A 22164-nucleotide genomic window follows, 5' to 3' on the forward strand; every position below is an offset into this window, starting at 1 on the left:
GTAATAAAGAGAGAGATGGAACAAGAGGAAAGAGACACGACGTGTAATTTATATAGATACAATTATTAATACAATATTTATACTTATACGTATGATATAGATATTTGAGCACCACGTGTTATTGCACTCGCGAAGAAAAATCGCGGAGACACGTTAAAGCATAATGTGCAGCATGCACAAAGTACCCATGACTGCACTTTCTTTTATCTAAATCGACGAATATATACTATATTATATTATAGCAATTGTAAAAAGAATTGCAATTTGAATAATGCTGTGAGGTTTCAACAGCTCCTCATTAGAGATGATTAAAATCTGTACCATTCTGGCTACAATATTATTTTCGTACAATGCGCGGTTATTGGATCCGTGCTGCAATTTTGTACCAGTATGGCATTGATAATTTTATATGATATTGATAATTAATTTAAAATACCTTTTAAAATTTCTCTTAATGACGTTTGAATATGGAAGTAAATTTTTTGATATTTAAGAAATTCAATTTTATCTCGTAATATTTTATAATTAACTAAAGTATTTGTCACATTGGTGGCACAGTTACTTTTGATGTGAAATATCAAAGAAATGACATGTTTCTTAACCGTCCATCTTTCAAGATGAAAATATCGCATGATGTTTTTGTCTTCCACATGAATGAGGTCATTGCGGTTTGTAATAATTAAAGCATCACATATCTTTATTAATATGAAGAATGATACGTGTAATAAAATTCTGGTACTAATTTGTTTCTTAAAAGAAAAAATATATAGTTTAGTTAAAAATGTCATTAAACAGTATCAATTTCATTTTGTAATGTCATTAAGAGAAGCTAAACTTAGCGCAGTTTTTTTAAATGTAATTTTTAACTTAAATGTAATCATCCGTTTAAAAAGTCGAAAAAGTTGGATTGCCTTTTGCATATATCGTATGCTTTTTTTGAGACTCTTGGTTCTTGAGCACGAACTTATTTGTAAATAATACAAAGATCCAAAAAATGTGGTTTGAACCAGACCACATTAGACACTCATGAGATAAGAACGTCTTCTAGATATCTTCACGGCATCTTCTAAGCGTTTCTCTGGTTACGTTTTATTAACTTTTAATATTTAAAATTGATGTTTTATAACATCTTTGTTTGTACATGCAAAGAAAATGTAGAGACACTCCTAAAGCGTCGTCTACAATGGCAGCAGGAGTATGCAGTAAGACGTAAGCAGTAAGCTATTAACCAACCACTGTCGATTATTCTTAAATTGTAAAAATCCCATTAGTCAATAACTTACTGCTTACGTCTTACTGTATACTCCTGCTGCCATTGTAGACGACGCTTTAATAATCTAGTCGCTTTTGTCAAATTGATTCCGCCGCAATTATCAATGCAATTTCGTTAGGCGCATTTTATTTTTGTGCAATAAATACGTTAGAATTATGGAATAAATAAGAACACGGTTTCGCGGCACATTCTTTTAATCTTAGAGGCGACTTAGCAATTAATGTCTTTCACAGATCGCTATCGAGCTAAACTCAAAGTTCGCTATGAATGTTTTCCGTAGTTACTCTGATCTCCTCTTCATGGAAAGCGGTGCAGTCTGCTGGGTATTTGCTCTGAAAGCAAAACGAAAAAAAGATACAAGTCGTTAATTACTAATATTTAAGATAATAAATAAGACGACGCGAGAAACCAATAGAACAAACAATACATATATTTTTATTAAGCAAAGATCTTTGTTAACTATCCTTCTTTCTCTGTCTCGGTTGTTTTAATTAAAATTAATCACAAAAAATTTAATATAATTTTTATTTACGTTAGACTGAAATATATTTCCTTTTTGTCGACGGATTATAGTTTACTCACAATGCATCCCTCATGCTCCATGATGGCTCCGTAGAGGGGCCAGAAATTAGTTCCTAACTTATTACTGACTGCCCAAGCCGCGGGGAAACTTGCCACCCTCAGCAATCTGTTGCGTACACGTTCAAATAGCTCATTGCTGGCGTCTTCACGTTGCTGACTCTTCTCATTTATGGTACATAAGATTTGACTAGCACATTGCGGCATCTTCGTCGCCCATTTGTACGCACGATACGACTGAAAATAAATGAATACGCTAATATTTATGAAAAATCGAAATTTAATACAAATTTAAGCTTTATATAAGTTATATGAAAAGATTATAATCCTCGAGATTAGAGGTTCCCAACCTTTTTTGTCAAGAGGATAATACTACAATTTTTGTAATGACCGGGGAGACGGATAAGTTTTATTTTTGAAAATCATATAAAACTAAAATATTTTTATTTTAAAACATCTTATTTTATTTTAAAATTCCTTTATATTATAATGTCAGAATTTCTTGGCAGGCCAGATAGAATTTCACGAGGGTCGGATATTACTACAAATCTTAAGTGAATTAAGTTTTAAGAAGTGCTAAATTTTAATTAAACAGCTTTTTAATCTTAAGCAACAGAACTATGAAAAAAAGAACAAGCCTGTGTACCATCGCGGCAATAATTTACTGTATAAAATAATTATTGTTTTGTAACTGTATAAAAAAAGTATTTACCTTGAGAATAGGGCCGATGAAATCATTGTTAATGATGTCGGTTAGTCTGTTGCTTAGCTCTCGTGCATTTACTCGGGACATGATAAATCCTTTTTCAGAGGCCAAGCTCACTAATTCCTGGAAATACGATATCGCCGGCCTTACGTACTGCGAGCTGTCGACGTTCATGTTCAGGTATCTCTTCCCTATCCCATTTGCCAATCTGGGTGAGAAATTTTACGTTAACTGTGTTACGTACACTTGGAAAAATAGAGAATTATAAAATTAAACATTATCACACTAACCTGGAGATACTCTCCGCTGGTTTTGTGGCATCGAACATCATTGTTTTTGGAAATCCCTGAGACTTTAGAAAGCTATTACCGACGAATTGTATGGTCGTGAGATAACGTTGTTGATTTACCGGCTCAGAAACGTGAGAGATCCATTCGGCCACAAAATTCGTGAGCGACCTGATCCACCTTCGACGTATAGCAGGATGTTCAAAACTGTCCAGGATCTTCTCCCAGAGGATATTGCCTTTCTCGTCCGTCATTTGAGCAATTACTTTTGATAGACCGCTGTTCTTCCATAACGTTTGCCCAAGTTCCGAATTACTAAAGTACAGAAAAGAATTTTTAGTTACAGCAAAAAGGGAGTTACAGAAAAATTATCGACGATCAAATACATTTATGAAAATTAAGTCATTTTTAATATTTTTTAATTCTTCTTCAAGATATATTAATCTGATCAATCTTGCTGATTTTTAATTTGTTTTGACAGCGTAATCCTGTTGGAAAAATTTCTTTAAATTTTTCACATAATATCTTCCAGAACTTTTATATTTTTATAACTTTTTAGAACATTTTTCATTTGTTTAATATAAAATTGGAGTTCTTAAGAAATGCTGAGAAAATCTATATTTTTCTAGAAATCTTTATTTATATAAATTCGGAAAATTTTAAAAAAATTTATAAAATTTGAAGAAATTTTAAGGTACTTTTTTAGAAACTTTTATAAATTTAAAATATGAAAAATTCTTAAAAATATTATAAGATACTATCAGGATTTCTTTCACCGGGGAAGATTAATGTTTACAATGTCCATCACGTTTTTATTATGTAGTTAGCGTACTACCTGAAATGCTCCCACATGACGTGAATGTTCTCCAATACTGGTGGCAAGAACCAGGAGTGCCCAGAGTGATCTTTATTCCCGGCATCGTTGTCATTCATTCCGTGACCTAGGGCATCTAGAAGCATTGGCACAAGACCCATTGCCATGTCGCTGTTTGCACTTTGCTGGAAGAACATGCTGCCCATGTTGACTATGCTCGCCCAGTCTATACCGGAATCCTCCTTGTGTTCCGTGTCTCTCGTCGATCTTTTACCAGTATTCAAGGCGCTCAGAATTGAGCTCACCATTGATAAATCGAAACCTTGATTATTTTGTCCACCTGACATCAAGCTACTCAGCCCGGAGATGAGCTGGCCGACATCGTCCGCCGCGGATCTTTTTTCGAATATCATGTCGCGGACCTATTAATTTCTCATACTTTATATTTAAATCTTCCAACGATCGTTTTGTAGGCATTAAAAGAAATTGAAAAGACAATTTTAAGTCAAATTAGTTATTCCTATTTTAAATATTTAAATATTTTATGAAGAGAATTTTTGTCATATTTAGATATAATGAAAAGAATATCAAGGGGAGAAATCGGTGAGAGATTAAATAAATCGAAATTGAATTGGGCAATTCTCTGAAGAGTACACGAATTTTCGTCATACTTGCTTGGCGGAATCTGACTGCACAAAAGTCTGGGCCATGTCTTCGAGCGACTTCTGGGAAAAGAGGTTTTTAGCTTCCTCGATGAAGACGTTGGACGCATCGTCCTCATTATTCTTCTCGGAACTCGCCAGCCCGACTAGTACCAATAGGAGCGACGTCCTCGACAACCACATCCTTCCGTTTCTGTAACACAACATTTGGTTAGCGCGACGTTATTCGACGATATTCCTGCTGAGTAATCATCGAGGACTCGATGCCGCAATTGCATTTCTCCGCAATTTAATGACGTACAATTACAACGAGGCCTCGTTTGCCTCTTGATCAAAAACAGAGTTTCCTCGAAACGTGTCGTTGACCTTAATGGCGGATCCTGATTCTGGAGTTATTTTAGGAGAAGAGAAGCCTTGTGCGAGGTCGTTGTCGTGAGGATTTTTTTTTAAACGCGGGCGACATATACCGGAAACGTTTCGGCTCGTGGCCACTCGGATACCGTTGTTCCTATAGCTGCGTCACCGGTGTTAGTACACGCGCGCGTATTTCGCAAGACATACGAAAGCGTTGATGACGAATGCGTTGAGTCAACACGCAAAAGAAATGCGAATGAGTAAATATTAAAAAGTTAAATTGTGCAATTATATCGTTATGTACGATGCACAATAAATATATAGAGCAATTACACATGTGCGTACAATGCACAATATACATATATATGGAGCAATTACACACACATTAGCGAGTATGTTCTATACAATAAAAGCTTGTAACACGCTCGGTATCGATCTGTTTTTGACTGTATTTATTTAATAAATATAATTTTTGTAATTTTGATAATATTTGAATCAAATATGCACATATTTTTTTCTTTCATAATTTATTAACATTTATATAATTCAAAGAATATGAAGATAAATATGGAAAACATGAATTAATTAGATCAATTAAATAGGCAGAAAAATCCAAGCTTTTATTTAGTTTACTAACACAATTCTAATTCGTTTTTAGTAACGAGCACACATTATCGCTTATCATTAACAAGTATCCTTGAGGATCAGAATCGTAGCAACTGTCACAAACGAAGACAATGACGATAAATGATTGGTGCAACGCCAGTGTATACTAACGCTCAATTTGAGTACCGTAAACCGCATGAAATTGACATTCTCCAGTTGGAATAACGATTCGGTCTAACGGTATGGACTGTTAGTCATCGTTACCCTCAACGCGTCGAAGTCGTGAATGATAAGTCGAAAGAATAAACAGTCGATTCGACTGTCACATCTCTCGATTAACATATCTTAATATTGTGTAACGTTGACAAATGAAATATTAAATGATCTGGAAGTAGAAGAGACAGCAAGTTTATTACACACCATTTATTATTATATTATAAATTGCTTATTTCTGACTATCATCAAACATTAATATTTTTACAAAATTAAAAGAAACAATTAAAAATATGAATTTTCTTAATTTTCTACATTTTCTTCAGTGTGTTATCTTAATTTCTTTTGTAATTTAAATTTTAAATAATTTTTAATATTTATAAAGTCACAGAGCCTGACATCAAGTTTAGTTATTCTACAAATTATGTAGGAAAGAATATTAGAATGTATAATCTACATTATTATTGAACACGACATCAGAAAATTTACACTAAAATGCGATGTATTTCTTTGCAAGAAGAAGAAGTAAAAGAAGTGAATGTGGAAGTTATCTCGCTTTTAATTTAAATTAATTGTCTGTCACATTTTTAGTAATCATCTTTGACAGCCGCGTATAAAAAGTAAGAAACGCGGAAGCTACCTCGTTCTCAGATTGTCGAGAGGGAAAGCGCGTGCGGGATTTTTGCAATGTCGTCGCAGACGTAGCACGTGATCAAGAAGAAGGTGCAATGACCGCCTACTCATGAAATTAAAATCGTACAGTTGCACATTTTTTCCCGTACAATACGTTGATTACCAATAAGCGGATGTCAGCGATTTGACGGCATGATATTCTTGCTTCGGAAGCAACCTATATACTTTTTTAAAATTATGGCGACATATTTATGACGAATCTCGCCGAAAGTTTCGTGTAAATTATTGCAGTAACTTTAATATAACGGTATAATTTATATAGAGAATAGTCTGAAATGTATAATCACGATTTTATCATTAGGAAGAAAGCTATTTCTATAATTAATATGACGTTATAAGTTAAAGTAATTATGAAATAATTGAGAAAGCTATTGATACTGGCTTATTTGTTTTCACGTTATGTTAACTGTAAATATTTTGCTACTTATTAATTGACGAAGACTGTTATGCGTGTGTTCTTGCGTAAATGAATGTCATCGATCGTTTGCTTCTTTAACATCCGGATTTTTAATATACGTAATTATAAATAGATTATTATTAATTTTACATTAAAAAATTAGTAACATAAATATTGGCATCTTGATATTTGAAGAGAAAAAATTAATAGCTTAGAATAAAAATTTTGCTAAAAATTATTTCGATTTTCCACGAGAAATATGTCGCTAGAATATGTTGTAAAATACAATTATATGAGGTCGCTACGTTATCTACGTTTGCAGTTGCATTTGCATTTATAATTAAGTCGATTTTCAGCAAATGAAATCATACAGGTATTTTAAAAATGCAAGTACAGCGACTTGCATATCGTTGCACCGATAGGAGAAGACCTTGGATGACTAAGACTGTAAAAGGTATCACCAAATGGTGCACGTTTATCGTAAATGATAGCGATAGGTGACTAAAAAATGTTAAAAATTTTGAGTGCGTTCTCTTGTAATGCGCTTTGTCGTATAGCTATAAACATTGTCGGTTATTTGATCGAATTTTACAACTTTAAGCAGAACTACGCTATTCACAAGCACCGATTATATTTTTGTGACAAACGATAAAACAAGCTGTTCTCATTTTGACATAAAAAAGTTAGCGGAGGAAGTTATTTTTCATGCATTTTAAATTACGTATTATAATTTTATGGTCTTTTTCAGTTTTTCTCAAATTTTCTCATTTACTATATATATTAAATTTATGAATAAATATATCAATATAAATATAAAGAAATATATATACAAATCTATTTGTGTATAAAAGCATTTACATTCCAGTATGCCAGAGATTACCCTTTTTACCGTATGTTAGTTCAAGTTCAAACACGTGAGACGTCCTTTCTCTTACGCATAGCCATGTCGAGGCGGCGGAACAGTTACTTAACATCTCGGATATAGTCAGTCAGCTCGTAAACTTCGCCGATGTGATCAGCAAGACAAACGAAATCCCCATAGATTGCAATTACACGCGTGGCGGCGCGCGCGTGCGCGCACGCGGTGGAATTGCCGGTTGAAAAATTCGCGTGGCCGCGCCAGCAGCAACGGTAGTCGCAGTCAAGTAGAGCGTGTTCGATGTTTCCAATGTGGAAAGGCGATACGAGCATTGGTGCTCGAATTGCCGTTACGTTATTTATGACGGGAAAATTTTGCGTGCATCTCGCGGAAGGTTGCATCTACGCGGAGGGTTGATTCGCCAAGTGTACAAAATTAATTTCTCTTAACGGCGCAACTATTCTTTGTAACGGATATATCACGAGCGCGTGATCTGCCAATTGTAATGAAAGCACAGCTGCTGTGTAAATTCGAAGATATTGTAACATATTTGTTAATATAGAATGCTTATTATTAAAAAATATTCTTTAATGAAATTATACCATATGTTGAAGTAGCGTATGTTAAATGCAATGCGAGTTACAAGAATGCACTTCACTAAAAGTGTGAGATAATACGTAAGATAATATATTAGATAAGATAGATGTATAATACAAAAAAATATAAAAGAAGTATTAAAAAATAAATATAAAAGAAATATAAAAGAAATATAAAACAATTTTTAAAGAAGTATAAAAATATAAAACACGGGACATATTGATATGAACAAAGTTCGAATTTTCTATATTTTGCTCAATTTACTGCCACGCTTGTATTTAATATAACGTTCTGTCAATAAGTTTCCGTAAAACATAAAATTTTAATCAAACACTTTATTTTACGTTCTCACATTCGGATGATCTACTTTCATGACTTTCACGTCAATCCCACGAACTCGTAAAGACACGTAAACGTCCAAGTATGTTAAGAATCAAAGTGCTCTCTTGAGGGGTTCCGGTTTGAAAGGTCTCTTTCGGCCGGGATAATGGTACTGTGATCATGATAACGAAAGAAAATTTTGTGTGTAGCAATTGTTTCCCTCGTACCTTTAAAACCGATGGATAATCTACGGGCTGCCTGTGTCGGACTGCGAACGAACTATGCGCGTGTATGGTACCTCAGGAGCCCGTGCACCTGACACGACGAAGGTTGTGGTGTGACTGGCGTAAGACGTAGCCCGTCGAACGGTACTTACCTACCTGAGCAAGTCCCCTGACTTTGGAGCGTTGAAGCCGGCAATACAATGCACCGCCAGCGCGCTTTCGACTCGATGCAGATCCCTGCACCACGACCGGAATATTACTTATCACTTGCGTGATTTCTCGCGTTTTTGCTCCGGAAAGCTTCGAAGCATTCTCGAGCCCGGGCCGCGTTTGGATTTTTGTTTGACGATGCGGCATACATCAAGCGTTTAAAAATCTCGAACAACTCTGCGACGTTGATAATTTCTCAAAATAGATTAGCAATTTTCTGGAAATAGATAAATTTTGCATTTATTATTGTACAAAATTATTCTATTTTTAGCAGTTAAACATATGGAGAACCTAATTGCAAATTTGTTCTCAACGCCGAAGATTTAAACAAGTAAATTTTACGAATAAATTTTGCGGACAACGACATATTGAAACAGATAAATTCAGAAAGATTTTACCCAATGCTCTAAGATTATTGTAGAATTTATAAGAATTTCTATTTCTATAAATACATATTATTTTCTCGTGACTCAACTATTTTTTTGTATTATTTAGGAACATGATAATTGTGTATACATTATATTCATTATGTGCAGTTCTTAATAATTATAACTGTTTATAAGATGATTCTTGCATGACAGTTGATAATATAATACGGTCTATTAACGTTAAATACGTTAGACGACTTTAAATAAACATCTGATGTTCCCATTTGATGCGTACATTATTAGCCTCGCAATACCATGAACGATCTAATCGACAATATTCCGCCAATAATGCCAATTGCAATGAATGAACGTTTGGAAATGCGGCAGTGAAAATTACCGTTATCGAGATCGGGTTAGCTCTGCCAGTTTATCCAGGTCGCGGTATGTAAATTACAGCTGCGTAAAATGTACTTCCTTTCTGGAATTCCCCGACGAAATATCTTACGACTCAGATAGTGGAATTCGGGTACCGAATGGGAATAGAAATCTCAACAGATAAGATAAAAAAAAATATCTCACCGTTCCCCACTCGACTAAAATCGCTGTACACAGATTTGAGTAACTACCGTTTCGAGGAGCAGCAACATGCTTCGTGGTAAAAACCGGCTTTGATACAAATACACACAAAAGTCTCTTTCGGCGAACAGTCGATGACCCCGCGAAGGATTAGGGAACGTGCGTTCGGACGAAGGTATTATACCGGCCTCTTCAACTCCAGGTGCCAAGGTCATCTCTGTGCACTGCGGTATAACGTGAAGCGATCTGTGATGATAGAGAGAAGGGACGTTCAACCGGTTACGAGCTGTGACTTGATGCCGATTTTTGAATAACCGCGACGATTATAGCTCGTTGGTATTCCATCCTGTTTGCTCCGCCCGAGGTCTAATTGATTCCCCTCTTCCATGTTAGAACAACGAACTTCTAACGTCCTCGATAATGAGACCACACACACAATGTGAGATTTTGCTCGAAGCAGCAAAAGGCAATCTTGCAACTAACGTTTGTCTTTCTATAAAACAAAAATACGATGTAGAAAACGCGCGGTACTTCACGCACTAATGTAATGCAATATTTTATATACAACAACGTAAAGCTAGAATTTAATATTAAAATATCCGCGAGCTAGCAAAAGAGAGAGGATCGTTGTACATTCTTGATTAAAGAAAAATTATATAAATTGTATACCGCAGTAAATACATCGCAATATTTCAACATCTCTGTTTTACCTCGGGATATGGCTTATTGTTAGATTCGCGTTTCATAAATAAGAAATTAGAGAGGAAACTCTAGTTTTTCCGTCAACGTTGACTCACAGATATACCTACGTGTATTTTTTATGAGAGACAGAAGATTTTAAGATTCAAATAGTTTTACAAGAGAGAAGAGAAGACCTGCGATCAATATAATATCCGCGCGTCGCTTCACCGCGTACCTCAAGGTAGCGGTTTTGTAGATTGCGACATTCGTATAGCGCGCGCGACCTTTTTCAAAGAAAAGATCTCTTCGCTACATTCCGTTGTGTCTCGCGAAAAGTCAGCGCGGCTGCGGACGGTCGCACGCGAATAAAAGATGCAATACTTACGGCGGTATCTTCCGAAAAAAGTCGAGACTTCTTCCGCGTGCCTCGCCTTAATCTGACGATCGCATACTCGCGACAGGAGTCCACGGATTCGGAATGATCTTCCATAAAGACATTACTGTGACATTGTCAGTGCACAGATTTGCTCTTAGTTGCGTCGGTATCTGGCCTGTGAGGGAGAAAAATATCTTCATGGATCTCAGGTGGATCATCGCAGTATTTTTAGAAGTAAGTATTGTTAAATGGGTCATTGATTACGTGATGCTAAATCATGTAACATTCCTTCACATAAATTTTAATAAGTTATTAATATTATTTTAATATTATAATTATTTTATAATATTAAAATATTTTTGCAGGGTGCTCTTAAGCCAGTAAACTGTAAATTTTACTTTTATGTTTTAATTATCTCATTTGTCTACTTGCACTTGTTATCACTGAAGTACCTACACAAACGATTTCTAATAGATTACTATCAAAACTTACGTATAATTTTTTATGCTATAAACATTTGGAATATTAAATTGTATTTTTATATTTGTAATTATTGTTTATTGAAATCGTAGTTAAAATGTTAATGAAGACAACAAATTACAAACACTGTATTTATAGGTTTTTGTATATTTCAATGCGGATATTATTAATTTTATATATATTTATTAATTAAATAAGTTCTAAAAAGACAAATTTTTATTGTCGTGCCTATTACTATTTTTCATGTGCAAATCTCTATCAAAGAACGTATTTTGATAATTATAATCGCGTTAACAACATAAATTTTGTATTACATATCCACAATATAAATAAAAAATAAAGACTCTTTTTTGATAATCTATTTTTTATGACAATCTCTTATTTTCTAGGTAGTTCCGATGTGCCTCTATTTCACTGAAATTTATTTGCACTGTAACGGAGCGAAAAGCTCTCTTGACTCAGTGAATACCGGTGCCGCCGCCTTATTAGCCCTTACAAGACTAATCGCACCTCGTATCCACCGAGAGGAATTACTCGAGATAGTCACTTCCATAATGGACGATTGGGCCGTGCAGAAGGATAAGAAAGTTCGTTGGGTCATGAAGAAATACGCGACAATGTCGACACGCGTGACGGTGCTTACCTTCTTTCTCGTGGGCATCATAGTGAGTACTTATATCACTATGGCGATATCAGCGATCACCGTGAAAACGGGCCAGCTCGATAATGAGATCGACAATGTGAACGCGAGCCACGAGAACGGAAGTCAGTCTTGTATGTTTGAAAGCGCGTCGTCGCGTCAGGCGTTTCTGGTCATTCAAGCGATACAGATGTTAACCACTGGTATACTAACTTTCGGTACCACCAGTTTCTTCTTCGGACTGGCCATGCACCTGTGCGCCCAATATGACGCGTTGAGTATGAAACTATCCGAATTCCGAGTCAGCGAGGCACGTCGCGTGATAGCTGAAGCGGTCCAAAGGCACTGTCATCTTATCCGACTGGCCGAGTGTATGGAGGAATCGTTTAATGCGAGCGTTTTGATGTATTTGTTCGTTACCAGCACTCTCCTGTGTATAGACGGTAATATGCCTTTAAATATAGAAAATTGTTAAAGTTAAAGATTTCACACACAAAGCTAAACTTCTGATCGACGAGATTAATTTTCAATTTAAGTCGTAAGATAGTACGCGATTTAAAAGTAACTTTTTTAACAGAATAATAAATTAATATAGATTAACAAATTGTATAAAATTAATTGACTTGTTTATTACAAACTCAAAAGTTAACATAATGCCAATTTAAGATGCAAATGTATGTACGATAAAAATTTCAACGTGCTTTTATAGGGGTTTATATCTTCATATTATAAATTTTTGAAAACAGAAAATTAATTATTTTGTAAAAAACAAAGTGTTCTCAAGTAAGTGTTCTCGAGCCTATTTCAAGCTTTATTAAAAAAAAAAAAACACTCTTAGGGCCGACTTTACCGTCTCCGATTAACGTGATCCTCCGATTAAACTCTTCGTCTCTTTCTAATGTTTATTTCTATCAGATTAACTTTAATCTCGGTTTTAACTTACGTTTTATCTCCTTTTAATTCTCAGAACTAAAGAGAGATACAAAGTAAATTAAACCGAGATTAAAGTTAATTTACATTGATAGAAATAAATATAAGGGGGAGTTATATAAGTTAGAAAGAGATGAAAAGTGAGTTCGGAGGATCAAGTTAATCGGAGACTGTAAAATCGGCTCTTAAATTCTAATTTGCAATGACATTTTAACGTGGCTGAGATTTATTTAATTGTTTGTAATCTTTGTAATACAATATCGAATCTCGTAATATCTGTTCCAATAAAAACTGCATATTTTTAATGTTGTGATAACATTTTCTAGGGTACATGTTAATCGTATCGTTACCTCTCGGAAATCTACATATGATTATACATAGCATTAGTGTTTTACTTCTTATGCTGCTCCAATTGTCGTTCTACACGTTCGCTGGCGATTACTTGGAGATGAAAAGTGCCGCATTGTCTTATGCCACTTATGACTGCGACTGGTTCGAGCTGCCAGCTAGTATAGCCAAGGATTTTCACATTATTCTAATGCGAGCCAGTATTCCTCATCAATTGACGGCCGGAAAATTCATGGTCATGAACATGGTTACGTTTAAAGATATCTTAAAGTCCACGGCGTCGTATCTTTCGGTCTTGCGTATTATGTTAGGTGAATAAACAATATATATTATCCAGTTGTTGAAGTTGCGCAATATTGTCGATTACATTCCCTCGCGATAGTTAACCCTTAACTAGCACACGTCCGCGATCGAACGTTATCTGCACACGGGGTGTTGTACACCCCACACACTTTGAACGTTGGGTACGGCGAAATGGAGGCTCCAAAAAATAGGCTTGAAAAAAATCAAGTACATACATTAAACACTGGAAAATGATACCCATTAGCCTAAACTATGAAATTTTTAGTTTTGAGGCTTCAAAAAAATTCCTGTACTTGGGGTGTTAGGCACCCCAGCAATTCTATACGTCTGATTCGAATTGTGTTTGGAAGGGCACTGACGATTTCTGCCAGGTGGAACGTATTGGAATGTTTCATTGGTGACTTTTGGGATGTTTGACACCCCGTGTGCTAGTTAAGGGTTAAACCTTCATAAAGTTTGTAAATTAATTTAAAATAATTTAAAATAAAGTTTTCAGTCGTATTTTAATTTTAGAGATATGCATGGAATATCACGATATTCTGATATAAAAGTTTTCAATTTGTCTTCAACGATACACGATATATTTTATACATCCCTCGTCTTTTCCGTCCCCTTTCAGTTACTTCAACGGCACAGAATGATAGACTGAACGTTTTACGTAAACGTATACAAAATCGTATACGATGCTATATGTTACCTGTATGTTTCGATTTCAGTTATAGAACTCTACAGCATAAGAACTGCGGTGCACTATTAATTTTCGTATTTCCTTCTATGTTTTTGCCATGATGAAAGAGATGCATGATTGTACCGCGTTGCATACCACAAATGCATATTCGAGCAAAGGCACTCTCGCTAGAAGCTGTAATCGGTAAAAGTTCAAAAGTGAAATAGTCTTCGACTGCAAAGCGACGCATCCTGTAGAGTATAGAAACATATGTGATTTTGTTCTGTCGATTCCGTTTCTGCGCGGCGTAACACACCGTTCCTCGCGTGAATAAAAGATCAAAGAAGGGTGCCTCGCCCTCGACGGCGTGGGTAGTGAGATGGCTTTGCTTGCCGCGCGCCTTCATAGTAAGTTTGGAGTTCAGTCAACGCACAGTGAAGAGAAATCGAATAAACGTTACCGAGAGAAACGGATATCAGTAATTTCATTCGACTTGTGCGTGATAATTGTTCGCAATTGAAATACTGACTTTTGATTCTTGATTAAATCAACATTAAAAAAAGTACATTTAATTTTTTCATTATTAAAGTGTATTTTTATGTATTTGTAAGTAAATTAATAGTGCGATGATAAGAAGTGCATTTCTTTAAAATATTGCTGTGTTTCGATATTAACTCGAATTAAGTTTTATAATTGGCATTGCTTTGACTAAGATCTTGGTGTAACATATATGGAACATAAGTACATATGTAGGCTTAATTGATTTTTTGATTAATTCTTAGAAAAAGATACGTAGAGATATTTCGACGATTCTGAATAATGAAGGAAGACTGGAACGACGAATCTCACTACGCCCTAAATGTTTATGAAAAAGTTCTTGGTATAATTGGAGTTTGGCCTTTGAATGCGGGAGAATTTAAATCCATCGCACGATGTTCCTTAGCCATTTTGATCCAGGTAAATATTACAAAAATAATTATTAACAAACTGGATAAAATTAAAGATATATACGAAGTATATCTTCATTTTTTTATACCTCTGTCATTACTCCTGTATTACAGAAACCATTTTCATCTCTGGAAATGGTTTCTTGAACAAAAACACTTAGACATTTGTAAAACTTATGAGTAATTAATAATTAAAAATAAAGGAATCGCGAATTAACGCGATTTCTTCGGCGATTAGATCAGTACTATTGGCAGCCTGTCTCTGGAAGCGTACCGGCAGTGCCTCGGTGCCGAAGACATGATGGAGGCTTTTCTAATGGACCTCTCGTCTCTCGTCAGCCTCTCCAAGCTTCTCGTCATCCGCCTCACTTGGAGGCACACTTACGTCCTGGTGACTTCCGTTATCGACGACTGGTCGGTGTCCCGGGACACGCGACAGCGGGAGGTGATGATGAGGTACACCCATGTAGGCAGGATTGTGTCCTTAACGATGTTGTATCTGGGCTACGCATCGGGCGTTTCGTTCCTCTTCAATGCCGTATCGCTCGACAGTTTGATACCCTGGCTAAATGTCTCCAAGGTTAACGATAACGATAACGATACGGTTGTGACTACATATTTCTTGGCGACTTACTGCGTCTTCGGATCGCTGCCGACAACTACTTACAGCTGCGTCTTGCTGCTACAAGTGGCGCAGATCTTCGTCAATGCCACTTCGCATTGCGGAAACGATGGTTTCTTCTTCGGTCTGGCGATGCACCTATGCGGGCAGTTCGAGATACTGCAAATGGACTTTGCCAGCATCGAAGTAGAAGAGCGAACCTGCAAAAAGAGGATACGGATGTTAATCGGCAGACATTGCCATTTGATAAGACTGACTGAGAGTTTCGAGTACGCATTCAACATGGCCATTTTCACACAGGTGTCAATGAGCGTGCTGCTGCTTTGTGTGGAAGGTATTCCGTTTCGGTATTTCTTTAAATTACATATTCCCTACTATCCACACTATAACTACAATATAAAATACAATGACTTTTGCTTGGTAAAAATAATTGTGCTTTATGTTTTTGTATTAGAATTTACGATATTAGTTTTATAACAAACTTTATAACAAACTTTATAAAAATAATTGTGCTTTATGTTTTTGTATTAGAATTTACGATATTAGCTTTATAACAAACATCTAAATCATTAATAGCAAATATTTCTATTGTAATTTAATAAAATATATTTGATTTTGACGCGTTTTAATCGCATATTGCATATTGGACTTTACTGTTCTTTTCTCTTATATAACTTGAGTTTTCGCCTTTCGAAAGCTCTAAAAATTATAAATTAAATATTTGACATGTTAATATTGTATCTGCTCTAACAAAGAATTTCAGAACTTAGTAAATAAAATATTAAGTAGAAAAAAATAATAACAAAAACATTATAAAATAAGAAATCAAAGGATGGCAAATAAAATCTCTTAAACTAAAAAAAGCGAGCATGCCTAGATTTGCCGAATCTATTATAAATATTCAAAATATTATCATAAACCAGAAATTTGCGTCCTAAAAAAATTAAAGACTTTAAATCTCAGAAATAAAATATATTATTCTTGTTATTGGATATTGCATATTATTAAATCATTGAAGTTACATTGTGTCTCTTTGTAATAATTTAAGATTTATTTTCAGGTATGCAATTGATAATAACATTGAAGTTAAGTGATAACGTCGCAGCAATAAAACACGTTGTCTTGATTCTAACAATGCTGGTGCAACTGTATCTCTATTGCTACGCTGGCGATCAGTTGGAATACGTAACCGGAAGGATCGCGTACGGCGCTTATGACAGTCCGTGGTATAATTTTGATGTAAAGGTAATGAAAAACCTGCGTATGGTGATGTTTCGAGGAAGGATGCCGCATCGAACGACAGCCGGGAAATTCCTACCGATGAATTTATTTTCATTTAAAGAGATTTTGAAAGCTACAGGCTCCTACCTTTCCGTTCTCAGAGTAATGATAGATGTGTAAAATTGATATTGTCGGCACACGATTATAAATTATAACTGATACCTTCAATGCAATATTTCCTTCCTTCGTTTTCTTCGGTCTTGCATACGTGAATAGTTCGATATGTGTCTGGGTGCGACATTGATTAACATATTTTGCCAAACGTTAGGTAAGAATATACCACGATTAAAGTTCGAATGTTTGTATCCATACCACGTTATAATAAATCGCGCAAAACGCACAATATTACTCGACAATCATCAACATGATAATATACAATTAATTCAAGAAATGCTTATATATATTGTTGACTTATTTTTTATTCAAAATAGTTTCAGAATAATTTTTTCCTTTTCCGGAAAAATCCAAAGCCCTAAAAATGTACTATAAATTATTAACAATAATTGATTAAAAAAAGGGTTTATTCTAGTATCATTTAATATGTAACGGTCATAATGTAAGAAAATGATAAATATTAATATAAATATAAAATAAATATAAAGATAAATATTAACGTCACAATTCTTAGAATACACCATTACAATTTTTCTACGTAAAGTTTATCTTTTTTCTTTTCCCTTCTTATGTTCGAATCTATCTAAAATCGTATACGATTTTAAAGATTCGTATACGAATCTTTCCCCAGTGAGGGCAACAGTTTCGTGAGATCGCTTGGGCAGCTATTTAATATTTTTTATTTATCACGAAATGTAATATTTAAGCAGCTATAGGTAAGTCTAATAGATATCTACAGATATTAAGAGGCACCGTCGAGGACAATGTTGAGTTGCGTATTATTTCTAACCATATTATTTGTACAAATACGAATGCAAACGAAGGCTATACTTGCATTCTCCAAGAAAGTCACGAAAGCCGAAGTTATGAATAATAAATTAGAAAAAAATCCAGGTGGTCGGTTGCATCACGGAAGGGTTGCTTTAAGTATTGCAGGTAACAAATCGAATATTGAACGATGCGGTTATTGCGGAGGGCGGGAAGAACAATAGACAAAGAACAGCAGCCGCTTTCAAGGAATAACGATTTGAAGAGACACTTGAAAGATCCAGTGTAACAGTCGGCGGACTAGATAATAAAGATCTTACGCAATTGTAAAATTTTAAGTGCTCGAGAATGGGATCAAGTACGGATTGGAATACTGACACTGCACATATTTTGAATTTTCATAAAAATTTTCTTGGCATAATTGGACTCTGGGTATTAGATGATAAAAATGTATTCTCGAGGATTCGATGGTTTTTATCGACGATAGTGGAAGTAAGTTATGCTTCTTTAGTAATTTGTATTCTTACATATTCGCGTATAAGTATTTGAACTGAATTTGTTTCTTTCATCTTATTAAACAAAATACTATGTTAAATTTTAGTCTATTATTATATATTGTATATATATATATATATATATACAATATATATCTATATATATAAGTATATATATTTTGCCTTACTAAAAAGATATTTTGTTATACATTTATTAAATAATTATTGAACGTTATATGTATAGTAAATTATATATATATATATTTTTTAAATAAAATAAAAATACATTTATATTAAGACGCAATATCTCTATTTCATGTTCATGAATTAGACGAGTACATCGATCACCATGTCACTAGAAATGGTTCGACATTGTAATGGCCATGAGGATGCCATGGATGCTTTTGTACAAGGCACATCGTCAATATCTAGTGTGGTAAAACTGCTTTTGCATCGCGTATATTGGAGACAAAAATTTATTTTGGTAAAATCGGTTATCCATGATTGGACTTACGTGAAAGATTCTCACTCTCGCGACATCATGATAAAGTACGCGCGCATAGGTAAACTAGGCTCCTCGATATTCTTCTATATCGGTTGTGCCTCGTTCATATTCCTCGTTTCCACTTTCGTGTTCGCCAATATCGATTTGTCTTCTGAAAAGCAAATTTTTAATGACACGTACCAAAGAAAACTGATATTAACGGCCTATTGCGTATTTGGAAAGTATACATCTTCTTTCGCTTACTGCGCCATTGGAGCACTGCAGTTCGTGCAGTTTGTCGTTGACGTCATTGCGCAGTGCGGGAATGACGGGTTCTTCTTCGATCTCACGATGCACATGTGCGGGCAATTTGCAATTCTCCAGATGAACTTTACTGAATTGGGTTGCGAAGAATTTTCCTACCGCACTAAACTCAACATCTTATTAAAGAGACATTATCAACTTATGTATTTGTCGCATTATTTAGAGAGAACATTCACCCTGGTCATCTTGGCACAACTTTTTGTGAGCGTCCTTGTCCTGTGTGTCGAAGGTAGACATATTTAACGTAAAAGTATTTTAAATAAACAATAACCAAATTTATTTTTGTAAACTTTTCGAAATTTATATTTGTTACTTATTCTATGTCATATACAATACATATACATACATCATATATACATATCTATGTATGTATGTATGTATGTACATACATTTATGTATGATATAGAATAACTAATAAATGTAAATTCCAAAATTTTTACAACAAAAAGTTAAACAATGTATATATCTCTATCTATCTATCTATCTATATATATATATATATAATTCAATGTTCCGACTGACTTATCAACGCCCAGCCCAAACCTCTAAACCTAGAAACATGTAATTTGAGAAGTATATTCCTTCCATGAAGTAAGCACTTAATAAGAAGGGATTTTTAGAAATTCGACCCCTAAGGGGGTGAAAAAGGGTAAAATGTGTTTTCACGACTTTCTCAATATCTCTTGGCTCCGATGAGATATCGACTTGGTTTTTGCTTACAAAGGTTACCCATACATATGCTTAAAAACATAATTCAAAATTTTGCCCTAATCATCTATCTATCTTCTATCTATCTATCTATCTATCTATCTCTATCTATCTATATATAATCAAATGTTCCTACTGACTCATCAACGTCCAGCCCAAACCCCTACGTCTAGAAACATGAAATTCGGAGAGTATATTCCTTCCATGACGTAAGCACCCACTGAGAAGGGATTTTTAGAAATTTGAAACTTCCTAACGGGGTGAAAAGGGATAAAACGTGTTTTCAATATCTCTTAGGCCTGTTGATATATCGATTTGGTTTTTGCTTACAAAGGTTACGCATACAAGTGCTTAAAAACGTAATTCAAGATTTTGCTCTAATCAACCCCTAAAGGGGCAAATATAAATTCGGGGGTGAATTATAGAATCCTTCACATACCGTAGCGAAGCACGGGTGTATCAAGCTAGTCATACATATATTGCAAATAAATTACAAAAACTGTGTCAGAATTAGTCTAATATTTCTAACTATTTTAAATTTATCACTAATTATATTTAATATTGTATTGTTGTCAGGTTTTCTTTTACTTCTCTCGCTTGAAATGAACGATACATTTACCGCCGCAAAACATAGCATCTTTATTGTCGCACTGCTGGTGCAACTTTTTCTCTATTGCTTCGCTGGGCAGACATTGGAGTTCCAATCGGAAGGATTGGCCTATGCAATTTATAAATCTCCATGGTACACTTTTGACCTGAGCACGATGAAAAATTTACCACTAATAATTCTTCGAGCGGTTAATCCTCAGCAACTAACTGCAGGAAAGTTTGTAGCAATAAATTTGATGACTTTTAAGGAAATTTTGAAGGCTTCCGTCTCGTATTTATCAGTGTTAAGGGTAATAATCAAACGATAAGTAGAAATTCTTTTAAAAGAAAAGTAGATGGTTTAGTTTTTCTTTTATATGTGTAAATTACTTTATTTATATAGCTAATGTCTCTTAAACACACTGAATAAAATGTCCAGCTTTAATCGGAAAAAACCGTTCCACTACTTTATCCGATTTATTTCTGACGGATTTGGAATTATCCGATAAAGTAACGTATGCTTTTATCTAGTGAAATGTAATTTCCGAAAATGTAAATGGAAAATGAGTCGCCGTTTATTTGTTCGTTCGAATTTCATCGGATTAATATATAACCTCGATATAAGGGAATTATTCGCTCGTATGTGTACAAATAATAAAAGGAAAAAAGTCAATAAACGAGCAAAACAAAAATTATTAATAAATCAAATAAGAAAATACATAGGAACGTTTCAACTACACCGAGTCTTCTTCAGCCATAACATATATCATTTAAATTAAAATACAAATAAATAAGACATATATAAAAGTATAGAGAAAGCGCTGAGAGGTCACCAATAAAATTGACATGGGAACCACATCATGGTTTGAAAGCTATTGATACATATCTATCTGAAGTCAGGAAAAAACGGAGATGTAATGTAGTCGGACGAGGAATCAATTATGGATCTGATGATATATAATTAATTCAAGAAATGTATATATATATATATATATATATATATATATATATATTGTTGACTTATTTTTTATTCAAAATAGTTTCAGAATAATTTTTTCTTTTTCCGGAAAAATTCGAACCCCTAAAAATGTACTATAAATTATTAACAATAATTGATTTAAAAAAGGGTTTATTCTAGTATCATTTAATATGTAACGATCATAATGTAAGAAAATGATAAATATTAATATAAATATAAAATAAATATAAAGATAAATATTAACGTCACAATTCTTAGAATACACCATTACAATTTTTCTACGTAAAGTTTATCTTTTTTCTTTTCCTTTCTTATGTTCGAAACTATCTAAAATCGTATACGATTTTAAAGATCCGTATATGAATCTTTCCCCAGTGAGGGCAACAGTTTCGTGAGATCGCTTAGGCAGCTATTTGTATATTTTTTATTTATCACGAAATATAATATTTAAACAGCTATAGGTAAGTCTAATAGATATCTACAGATATTAAGAGGCACCGTCGAGGACAATGTTGAATTGCGTATTATTTCTAACCATATTATTTGTACAAATACGAATGCAAACGAAGGCTATACTTGCATTCTCTAAGAAAGTCACGAAAGCCGAAGGTATGAATAATAAATTAGAAAGAAATCCAGGTGGTCGCCGGTCGGTTGCACCACGGAGGGGTTGCTTTAAGTATTGCAGGTA

The 22164-nt window shown here is 34.4% G+C and overlaps 4 protein-coding genes across 6 annotated transcripts; 3 read left to right on the forward strand and 1 right to left on the reverse strand.

The window, feature by feature from the left end:
• Window positions 1-28: 28 nt before the first annotated feature.
• On the reverse strand, window positions 29-8735 carry LOC139769265 (uncharacterized). Of its 3 annotated transcripts, none has more exons than XM_071700166.1 (7): window positions 8589-8735; window positions 4331-4514; window positions 3681-4081; window positions 2849-3160; window positions 2565-2766; window positions 1856-2089; window positions 29-1605 (listed from the first exon to the last, which is right to left on the reverse strand). In XM_071700166.1, exons 2-7 carry the CDS (start codon window positions 4502-4504, stop codon window positions 1525-1527), a joined length of 1404 nt encoding a protein of 467 aa, XP_071556267.1. In that variant the 5' UTR covers window positions 4505-4514; window positions 8589-8735; the 3' UTR covers window positions 29-1524. The 3 variants fall into 3 exon arrangements, with proteins under 3 accessions (XP_071556267.1, XP_071556269.1, XP_071556268.1); XM_071700168.1 differs by lacking the exon at window positions 8589-8735 and adding an exon at window positions 5453-5476; XM_071700167.1 differs by lacking the exon at window positions 8589-8735 and adding an exon at window positions 4623-4964.
• Window positions 8736-10856: 2121 nt separating this feature from the next.
• On the forward strand, window positions 10857-13788 carry LOC139769234 (uncharacterized; the record flags this gene model as incomplete). Its single annotated transcript, XM_071700108.1, has 3 exons — window positions 10857-11034; window positions 11670-12359; window positions 13173-13788. Coding segments are annotated over 3 exons (1209 nt in total), but the record flags the coding sequence as incomplete, so codon positions are not given.
• Window positions 13789-14680: 892 nt separating this feature from the next.
• Window positions 14681-17173, forward strand: LOC139769270 (odorant receptor 4-like). The gene is made up of 3 exons (XM_071700178.1): window positions 14681-15121; window positions 15350-16067; window positions 16794-17173. The coding sequence occupies exons 1-3, from the start codon at window positions 14984-14986 to the stop codon at window positions 17132-17134; spliced, it is 1197 nt and encodes a 398-aa protein (XP_071556279.1). The 5' UTR covers window positions 14681-14983; the 3' UTR covers window positions 17135-17173.
• Window positions 17174-17661: 488 nt separating this feature from the next.
• LOC139769267 (odorant receptor Or2-like) lies at window positions 17662-20927 on the forward strand. Its single transcript, XM_071700175.1, has 3 exons — window positions 17662-18388; window positions 18722-19427; window positions 20483-20927. The coding sequence occupies exons 1-3, from the start codon at window positions 18245-18247 to the stop codon at window positions 20821-20823; spliced, it is 1191 nt and encodes a 396-aa protein (XP_071556276.1). The 5' UTR covers window positions 17662-18244; the 3' UTR covers window positions 20824-20927.
• The last annotated feature ends 1237 nt before the right edge of the window (window positions 20928-22164 follow it).

Source organism: Temnothorax nylanderi, unplaced genomic scaffold, assembly GCF_030848795.1.
Source record: "Temnothorax nylanderi isolate EJ_2023f unplaced genomic scaffold, tnyl_v1.0 TNYL_tig0021_pilon, whole genome shotgun sequence".
In the NCBI taxonomy this organism is placed as follows: domain Eukaryota; kingdom Metazoa; phylum Arthropoda; class Insecta; order Hymenoptera; family Formicidae; genus Temnothorax; species Temnothorax nylanderi.